Below are 9,958 nucleotides of genomic sequence, written 5' to 3'. Positions count from 1 at the left end.
ATGTTTGAACTTTCTATCACTTTTGGTTCCGATAATTCTGCTGACCATATTTGTGATATTTAGCAGCCAAATGACATGTTGAACCATGTTTGTTGTAATTTGTATCTTGTTTATACACATTTTTGCATTTTTTATTTGTATTTAAATTAGTTTTCCGATTTGTCAAGAATCATAGCAATAAGAAGTTTTTGTTTTGTTTTCGTTGTTGTTGACAACAAGCGCGTCACTATCAATAAGATTTTTGTAAGAGCGTCGTTTGAGTCGTGTTGTACCTTCGTTATAATTAATAAATAATTCGTTACAACAAAAGCCAACAAATCGTTATTCGTTACGAAGAAGTGTTAACCAGCGCTATAACATACGTTATATTATTCAACATGGTCCTTCGAGCCGGATTAAATTAATTATCGTCGTTTTTGAGATTATCATCAGTCGTGGTTGCCAAGCAACACAAACAGGAAAAATTTGGTGAGCTGGAATTCAAAGGAAATTCGGAAGAACCTTCGTCGGGACACGTTATCCACGGGCCGGAAGCATCCCCCTTTAAGTTTGAGCGTGTCGTAAGCATATAATCCTTTTTTTCCATTTCCTTTTCCCTTGCTTAAATTTGAATCAATTGCGTTGCGTTCATTTTACGTATTATCATGTCGGAAATAGAAACTTTAATAAAAAAACGTGGCATTGTCAAGGCAAGCTAACTAATTTTTCAAAATTTGTTACTAAATCGAAATTAGATGATAAGGGTAGTCTCGATCAGACGTGGGTTTTTGAGTTGGAACAACGGTACGATCGTGCACTTAATTTAATTAGTGATTTCGAAATCATTCAGGAGAACATTGATTTAGTAAGCGCCGACGGGGAGGTGCAAGCGTTAGAACGAGAAAATTTTGAGACGGCTTTTTACGCAAGCACCGCGGAAGCCAAACGTATATTAACAAATAGCAAAAATTCTCGCAATTCTTCTCTCACTGTCAGTCCTGCTCCGGAGCAATGCGTAAAGTTACCGGTAATTGATTTACCTAAATTTAATGGAAATAGCGAATCATGGCTGGAATTTCACGATATTTTCGAGTCATTGATTCATAATAATCATGCCGTGAATGACGTTCAAAAATTCCATTATTTGTTATCAACTTTAACGGGTGAAGCTCGACAAGTAATTGCGAGTTTAGAAATTACCAATACAAACTATGATGTTGCGTGGGATTTAGTTTGCAGTCGATATAACAACCCTCGAATACTAGTGCAAAATCACATTAAGGCACTTTTTAAAATTGAAAGAATTACTTCCGTTAACTCGAATGTAATACGCACTTTAATTGATAACATTCGCAAACATTTACGTGCATTAAACACATTAAAGGAACCCACCGATAAATGGGACACATTAATTGTATATTTAGTTTCCACTAAATTGGATTTCGAATCAAACCGTGAATGGGAACATCAAAAAATACAGATTGATAAACCCACATTAGACGATTTATTGGATTGCTTAAAAGGTAGAGCTGATTTATTAGAATCACTTGAAGATAAAGGGGCGTCTAAATCATTAGTTAAACATCAGTCAGCTACTAAAGCTAGATCATTTGTAGTTTCAAGGCAGATAGATGCAATAAAATGTGTTTTGTGCAAGGCCGAACATAATCTTCAACATTGCCCTGAATTTCTTCAACTTAACATACAAAAACGTATAGAGCAAGTAAAAAAATTGAAACTTTGTATGAATTGTCTTCGATTGGGTCACTTTATTAATCAATGTAGGTCGGGTCTATGTAAACAATGTAAATCTAAACACCACACCCTTCTGCATATCACATATAATCGTTCAGATTCGCAACAATCACCAACAACACAATTACAAACTCTCACATCTAGTTCATTAACAACTGTACAAACATTATTATCAACTGTCACTTTACATGCATTTGATCGGCGAAATAAAAAACACACATTCCGTGCACTACTAGATCCAGGTAGTCAAAGTAGCTTCATAACGACAGATCTTCGCGAAAGGTTGCATCTCCCTGAAACAAAAACAAATATCAGCGTTACGGGAATAACTCAATCTAAATCTACAATTTCTACTTCATGTTTGCTAAAAATACATTCGCATTGTACTAATTTTTCACTTCAAGTTACGTGTCTTGTCCTTCCAGTAATTACTAGTAATTTGCCTCAGTTCGCTATCGATGTTAATTCGTTAAAGATTCCTGCTCACCTACGCTTAGCTGATCCTGAGTTTTATAACCCAAATAGTATTGATATGTTGCTAGGCGCAGATTACTTTTGGGAATTGTTGTGCATAGGTCAAATCAAATTAGATGATGGACCGGTTATACAAAATACAAGGTTCGGGTGGATTGTTTCGGGCCCGGTTCAAACAAGCGCTGTGCCTTCTATCCAGTGCAATTTAGTTCAAAGCGCACAGTCATCAAAACTTCACGAACAACTCACGCGTTTTTGGGAAGTTGAGTCGGTGAACGTACCCATTTCGCTATCGAAATCTGACGCGTTCTGTGAGAAACATTTTCAAGAAACGACCTCGCGAACGGATGACGGCCGATTCATAGTTACAATTCCAATCGATGGAGAACTTCATCAATTGGGCGAGTCGTACCACAATGCCAAACACGCTTACTAAGTATGGAGCGTAAATTCAAGCGATTACCAGAATTCGGCAATAAATATCGCGAATTCATGCGAGAATACTCTGAATTAGGCCATATGCGTAGGGTAGTATCGCCGCAGGAATCAGATAAAAATAATTACTATATACCCCACCACGGTGTTATAAACGAAAAAAGCGCAACCACAAAGTTACGAGTAGTGTTTGACGCGTCGTGCCCTACATCCACCGGTTATTCTTTTAACCATCTGCAGGTTGTGGGTCCTACTATCCAACCAGATCTATTTAGCGCTCTAGTCCGGTACAGACAATATAGCATAGTTGTAGTATCAGATATTCAAAAAATGTATCGTGCATGCCTCGTTAACACGGAACAATTAAGGTTCCAACGTATTCTATGGCGCGATTCCGAAAATCTTCCAATAGAGGTTTACGAGTTAACCACTATTACCTACGGTACAGCATCAGCAAGTTACCTAGCAACTCGCTGTTTAAAGCAGTTAGGTTTAGAAAGCTCCGATCCAGTGATTGCTAACGTTATTAAGAATCATTTTTACGTAGACGACCTTCTTACGGGAGCGGATTCAGTTGAGAAAGTTATGTACATTATTGACGGAGTATCACAAACTTTGAATGCGGGCGGTTTCAAGCTACATAAATGGGTTTCTAACAATCCCGCAATATTACGTTGTGTATCAGATAGTAGAGCGGAAGATATAATAGACATGGGACGTAGGGAAAATACGCGTACGTTAGGTCTGATGTGGGATCCTCAGAAAGATGTCTTTAAATTTAACATTAGCAAAAACACAACTATGACACGGGTTACCAAACGATCTATTCTTTCTGAGATAGCTCAAATCTTCGATCCGTTAGGGTTATTGAGTCCTGTTATCATAAGGGCCAAAATTATCCTTCAACACATTTGGCAGGAGGGATTGGATTGGGATGTTTCACTTCCAAATCAAATTTACACACGTTGGTGTGAATTTCGTGACATGTTAGTTCTATTAAATTCCATTGAAATTCCACGTCATATTTCGTTAAAAAATGCGAATGAATTTGAACTACATGGATTTTCAGACGCATCAATTAAAGCATACGGAGCTTGTGTTTACTTACGAGCTACTAATTCTTATAATGATTGTTCGGTTCAATTAGTATGCGCAAAATCCAGAGTGGCTCCAATAAAACCTACTACGGTTCCGCGATTAGAACTGCTTGGTGCTTTGTTACTTACCGATCTTGTTAATAAAGTTAGAACAGCTTTAAATCTAGAAATTAAAAGAGTAGTGTACTGGACGGACTCTAGTGTTCTGATAGGATGGCTAGGAACTGATCCTAGTAAATTACATACATTCGTAGGAAATCGCATTGCGCGAATTCTTGACTTATCGAGAGCGTCTGATTGGCGCTACGTTTCAACCGAGCACAACCCCGCAGACCCCGTTTCACGCGGTATAGACTCGGGAGCCCTCGCGGATTTAACAATATATTGGTGTGGTCCTGTATGGTTAAAGCAAGATGAGTCGTTATGGCCACGTAGAACGTTTCGTTCTGAAAGTTTACCGGAAATAAAGGTTAAAGTTCTAAAAGCTACTATAATTGAAGAATGCGTTATTCCGTTCACGCGCTTTTCTACCCTATTTCGGCTACAACGTGTAATAGCATATTGTCTGCGGTTCATTAATAATTCTTCAAATAAATCTGATAAACGAACGGGTTCTTTAAAATGTTCGGAATTGAATGAAGCGCAAATTTACCTAATCAAATGTAGTCAATGAGACTCATTTCAGGATGAAATCAATCATTTGAGTGGCAAGGGCAGTTTGCCGCAGAAAAACGAACTAACTAAATTAAACGTATTTCTTGATCACACTGGTATTATGCGCGTAGGCGGTCGATTACGCAATTCGTCTTATAACGTTGATAAAAAGCACCCGATGCTACTTCATAGTAAACACGTGTTAACGCGGTTGATCTTCGAACACGAACACGTACAACTTCTTCATGCAGGTCCGCAACATTTACTAGCTTCAATACGGGATCGGTATTGGCCGATTGGGGGGAGAAATCTTGCCAAAAAGGTAATCTTTAATTGCATGCGTTGTTTTCGAGTAAAACCGCGGGTGTCGCAGCCTATTATGGGCGATTTACCATCGCAACGTGTTACTCCAGCACCTCCGTTCAGTACCACCGGCGTCGATTACGCTGGCCCGTTTCTTTTGAAAGATCGGAAAGGTCGCGGTTCTAAAACTTCAAAATGCTATATTTGTCTATTTGTATGCTTTATAACACGTGCTATACACCTTGAATTGGTGTCGGATTTGACTTCTGAATGTTTTATTGCAGCACTGCGGCGTTTTGTTGGTCGCCGTGGAAAGCCGTCTCAGATTTTTTCGGATAACGGTACCAATTTCGTCGGCGCGAATCGCGAGCTTCACGAGTTAGAAACGTTCCTACAAGGTTCCAATCAATTAACCGATGTGATTGAGAATGAGTCGATTAATTGGTCATTCATTCCCCCTAATTCGCCTCATTTCGGCGGTTTATGGGAGGCAGGCGTTAAAGCAACCAAATATCATTTAAAGCGGGTCGTTGGCAATGTAATACTTACCTTTGAACAATTTTATACGCTGTTGATTCAAATTGAAGCTATCCTAAATTCTCGCCCTTTGTCACCCTTGTCCACGGATCCCAATGATTTAACACCCTTAACTCCTGCGCATTTCTTAATTGGGAGAACGCTTTCGGCCCCACCAGATCCAAGCCTGGATCACGTCAAGTTAAATCGGCTGTCCCACTATCAATATACGCAACGAATTCAGCAAGACTTTTGGAAGCGTTGGTCAAAGGAATACATTTCGGAACTCCAACGCCGTTCCAAGTGGTCAACTAAAACAGAGAATCTTAAAATTGATGAATTGGTTGTAGTAAAGGATGACAACTTACCAACATTGAAGTGGTTATATGGTCGCGTTATCGCTCTACACCCTGGATCCGATGGTATTGCAAGAGTTGCTACCGTACGCACCACCAACGGGATTATCAAGCGACCAACCAATAAACTTTGCCCGCTTCCAATGACAAATTAGTATTAATTTTGATATTATTTACTTTTTTTGTTATTGTTACCTTAGGTGATTGTCTATTAGATATAGACAATCAAATAATTTGTTATAATATGTTTTCTTTAGCGCTCCCCCCTCCCATATACTCACTAATTTTTTTTTTGAAAGGCAGTCCTTTCAAGGCGGGGGGCATGTTGTAATTTGTATCTTGTTTATACACATTTTTGCATTTTTTATTTGTATTTAAATTAGTTTTCCGATTTGTCAAGAATCATAGCAATAAGAAGTTTTTGTTTTGTTTTCGTTGTTGTTGACAACAAGCGCGTCACTATCAATAAGATTTTTGTAAGAGCGTCGTTTGAGTCGTGTTGTACCTTCGTTATAATTAATAAATAATTCGTTACAACAAAAGCCAACAAATCGTTATTCGTTACGAAGAAGTGTTAACCAGCGCTATAACATACGTTATATTATTCAACAATGTTGGAGATAAAAAACAAAATGTGCCCAAAACGTGATATTATGACGTTATACGCCGTTCTGAGCCATGTTTGAACTTTCTATCACTTTTGGTTCCGATAATTCTGCTGACCATATTTGTGTTATTCAGGCGCCAATGACATGATGGAGCAAGTTGGAGATAAAAAACAAATTGTGCCCAAAACGTGATATTATGACGTTATACGCCGTTCTGAGCCATGTTTGAACTTTCTATCACTTTTGGTTCCGATAATTCTGCTGACCATATTTGTGTTATTCAGGCGCCAAATGACATGATGGAACAAGTTGGAGATAAAAAAACAAATTGTGCCCAAAACGTGATATTATGACGTTATACGCCGTTCTGAGCCATGTTTGAACTTTCTATCACTTTTGGTTCCGATAATTCTGCTGACCATATTTGTGTTATTAAGGCGCCAAATGACATGTTGAACCATGTTGGAGATAAAAAACAAAATGTGCCCAAAACGTGATATTATGACGTTATACGCCGTTCTGAGCCATGTTTGAACTTTCTATCACTTTTGGTTCCGATAATTCTGCTGACCATATTTGTGATATTTAGGAGCCAAATGCCATGTTGGAGCAAGTTGGAGATAAAAAACAAAATGTGCCCAAAACGTGATATTATGACGTTATACGCCGTTCTGAGCCATGTTTGAACTTTCTATCACTTTTGGTTCCGATAATTCTGCTGACCATATTTGTGATATTTAGCAGCCAAATGACATGTTGAACCATGTTGGAGATAAAAAACAAAATGTGCCCAAAACGTGATATTATGACGTTATACGCCGTTCTGAGCCATGTTTGAACTTTCTATCACTTTTGGTTCCGATAATTCTGCTGACCATATTTGTGATATTTAGCAGCCAAATGACATGTTGAACCATGTTGGAGATAAAAAACAAAATGTGCCCAAAACGTGATATTATGACGTTATACGCCGTTCTGAGCCATGTTTGAACTTTCTATCACTTTTGGTTCCGATAATTCTGCTGACCATATTTGTGTTATTCAGGCGCCAAATGACATGATGGAGCAAGTTGGAGATAAAAAACAAATTGTGCCCAAAACGTGATATTATGACGTTATACGCCGTTCTGAGCCATGTTTGAACTTTCTATCACTTTTGGTTCCGATAATTCTGCTGACCATATTTGTGTTATTCAGGCGCCAAATGACATGATGGAGCAAGTTGGAGATAAAAAACAAATTGTGCCCAAAACGTGATATTATGACGTTATACGCCGTTCTGAGCCATGTTTGAACTTTCTATCACTTTTGGTTCCGATAATTCTGCTGACCATATTTGTGATATTTAGCAGCCAAATGACATGTTGAACCATGTTGGAGATAAAAAACAAAATGTACCCAGAACGTGATATTATGACGTTATACGCCGTTCTGAGCCATGTTTGAACTTTCTATCACTTTTGGTTCCGATAATTCTGCTGACCATATTTGTGATATTTAGCAGCCAAATGACATGTTGAACCATGTTGGAGATAAAAAACAAAATGTGCCCAAAACGTGATATTATGACGTTATACGCCGTTCTGAGCCATGTTTGAACTTTCTATCACTTTTGGTTCCGATAATTCTGCTGACCATATTTGTGATATTTAGCAGCCAAATGACATGTTGAACCATGTTGGAGATAAAAAACAAAATGTGCCCAAAACGTGATATTATGACGTTATACGCCGTTCTGAGCCATGTTTGAACTTTCTATCACTTTTAGTTCCGATAATTCTGCTGACCATATTTGTGTTATTCAGGCGCCAAATGACATGATGGAGCAAGTTGGAGATAAAAAACAAATTGTGCCCAAAACGTGATATTATGACGTTATACGCCGTTCTGAGCCATGTTTGAACTTTCTATCACTTTTGGTTCCGATAATTCTGCTGACCATATTTGTGTTATTCAGGCGCCAAATGACATGATGGAGCAAGTTGGAGATAAAGAACAAATTGTGCCCAAAACGTGATATTATGACGTTATACGCCGTTCTGAGCCATGTTTGAACTTTCTATCACTTTTGGTTCCGATAATTCTGCTGACCATATTTGTGTTATTCAGGCGCCAAATGACATGTTGAACCATGTTGGAGATAAAAAAACAAATTGTGCCCAAAACGTGATATTATGACGTTATACGCCGTTCTGAGCCATGTTTGAACTTTCTATCACTTTTGGTTCCGATAATTCTGCTGACCATATTTGTGTTATTCAGGCGCCAAATGACATGATGGAGCAAGTTGCAGATAAAAAACAAATTGTGCCCAAAACGTGATATTATGACGTTATACGCCGTTCTGAGCCATGTTTGAACTTTCTATCACTTTTGGTTCCGATAATTCTGCTGACCATATTTGTGATATTTAGGAGCCAAATGCCATGTTGGAGCAAGTTGGAGATAAAAAACAAAATGTGCCCAAAACGTGATATTATGACGTTATACGCCGTTCTGAGCCATGTTTGAACTTTCTATCACTTTTGGTTCCGATAATTCTGCTGACCATATTTGTGATATTTAGCAGCCAAATGACATGTTGAACCATGTTGGAGATAAAAAACAAAATGTGCCCAAAACGTGATATTATGACGTTATACGCCGTTCTGAGCCATGTTTGAACTTTCTATCACTTTTGGTTCCGATAATTCTGCTGACCATATTTGTGTTATTCAGGCGCCAAATGACATGTTGAACCATGTTGGAGATAAAAAAACAAATTGTGCCCAAAACGTGATATTATGACGTTATACGCCGTTCTGAGCCATGTTTGAACTTTCTATCACTTTTGGTTCCGATAATTCTGCTGACCATATTTGTGTTATTCAGGCGCCAAATGACATGTTGAACCATGTTGGAGATAAAAAACAAAATGTGCCCAAAACGTGATATTATGACGTTATACGCCGTTCTGAGCCATGTTTGAACTTTCTATCACTTTTGGTTCCGATAATTCTGCTGACCATATTTGTGTTATTCAGGCGCCAAATGACATGATGGAGCAAGTTGGAGATAAAAAACAAAATGTGCCCAAAACGTGATATTATGACGTTATACGCCGTTCTGAGCCATGTTTGAACTTTCTATCACTTTTGGTTCCGATAATTCTGCTGACCATATTTGTGTTATTCAGGCGCCAAATGACATGATGGAGCAAGTTGGAGATAAAAAACAAAATGTGCCCAAAACGTGATATTATGACGTTATACGCCGTTCTGAGCCATGTTTGAACTTTCTATCACTTTTGGTTCCGATAATTCTGCTGACCATATTTGTGATATTTAGCAGCCAAATGACATGTTGAACCATGTTGGAGATAAAAAACAAAATGTGCCCAAAACGTGATATTATGACGTTATACGCCGTTCTGGGCCATGTTTGAACTTTCTATCACTTTTGGTTCCGATAATTCTGCTGACCATATTTGTGATATTTAGGAGCCAAATGCCATGTTGGAGCAAGTTGGAGATAAAAAACAAAATGTGCCCAAAACGTGATATTATGACGTTATACGCCGTTCTGAGCCATGTTTGAACTTTCTATCACTTTTGGTTCCGATAATTCTGCTGACCATATTTGTGTTATTCAGGCGCCAAATGACATGTTGGAGCAAGTTGGAGATAAAAAACAAAATGTGCCCAAAACGTGATATTATGACGTTATACGCCGTTCTGAGCCATGTTTGAACTTTCTATCACTTTTGGTTCCGATAATTCTGCTGACCATATTTGTGATATTT

At 38.3% G+C, this 9,958-nt stretch overlaps 2 protein-coding genes and 1 long non-coding RNA gene across 3 annotated transcripts; 2 read left to right on the top strand and 1 right to left on the bottom strand.

The window, feature by feature from the left end:
* The first annotated feature begins 644 nt into the window (after positions 1–644).
* LOC139431513 (uncharacterized) lies at positions 645–2,644 on the top strand. Its single transcript, XM_071199392.1, has 2 exons — positions 645–678; positions 735–2,644. The coding sequence occupies exons 1-2, from the start codon at positions 645–647 to the stop codon at positions 2,642–2,644; spliced, it is 1,944 nt and encodes a 647-aa protein (XP_071055493.1).
* Positions 2,645–2,646: 2 nt separating this feature from the next.
* On the top strand, positions 2,647–4,413 carry LOC139431512 (uncharacterized). The gene has a single exon (XM_071199391.1). It carries the CDS (start codon positions 2,647–2,649, stop codon positions 4,411–4,413), a length of 1,767 nt encoding a protein of 588 aa, XP_071055492.1.
* Positions 4,414–5,184: 771 nt separating this feature from the next.
* LOC139431567 (uncharacterized) lies at positions 5,185–6,119 on the bottom strand. The gene is made up of 2 exons (XR_011641651.1): positions 5,582–6,119; positions 5,185–5,524 (listed from the first exon to the last, which is right to left on the bottom strand). It is a non-coding gene; the product is annotated as an uncharacterized lncRNA (long non-coding RNA).
* Between the last annotated feature and the right edge of the window lie 3,839 nt (positions 6,120–9,958).

Source organism: Onthophagus taurus, chromosome 10 (assembly GCF_036711975.1).
Source record: "Onthophagus taurus isolate NC chromosome 10, IU_Otau_3.0, whole genome shotgun sequence".
In the NCBI taxonomy this organism is placed as follows: domain Eukaryota; kingdom Metazoa; phylum Arthropoda; class Insecta; order Coleoptera; family Scarabaeidae; genus Onthophagus; species Onthophagus taurus.
This window is presented reverse-complemented; position numbering and strand designations above follow the sequence as displayed.

Bases quoted from the DNA above. Each gene is read 5' to 3' on its own strand.
- LOC139431513 (XM_071199392.1), top strand. From the start codon at position 645: ATGTCGGAAATAGAAACTTTAATAAAAAAACGTG. The intron at 679-734 runs GCATTGTCAAGG...AATCGAAATTAG, and splicing joins AACTTTAATAAAAAAACGTG to ATGATAAGGGTAGTCTCGAT.
- LOC139431512 (XM_071199391.1), top strand. From the start codon at position 2,647: ATGGAGCGTAAATTCAAGCGATTACCAGAATTCGGCAATAAATATCGC.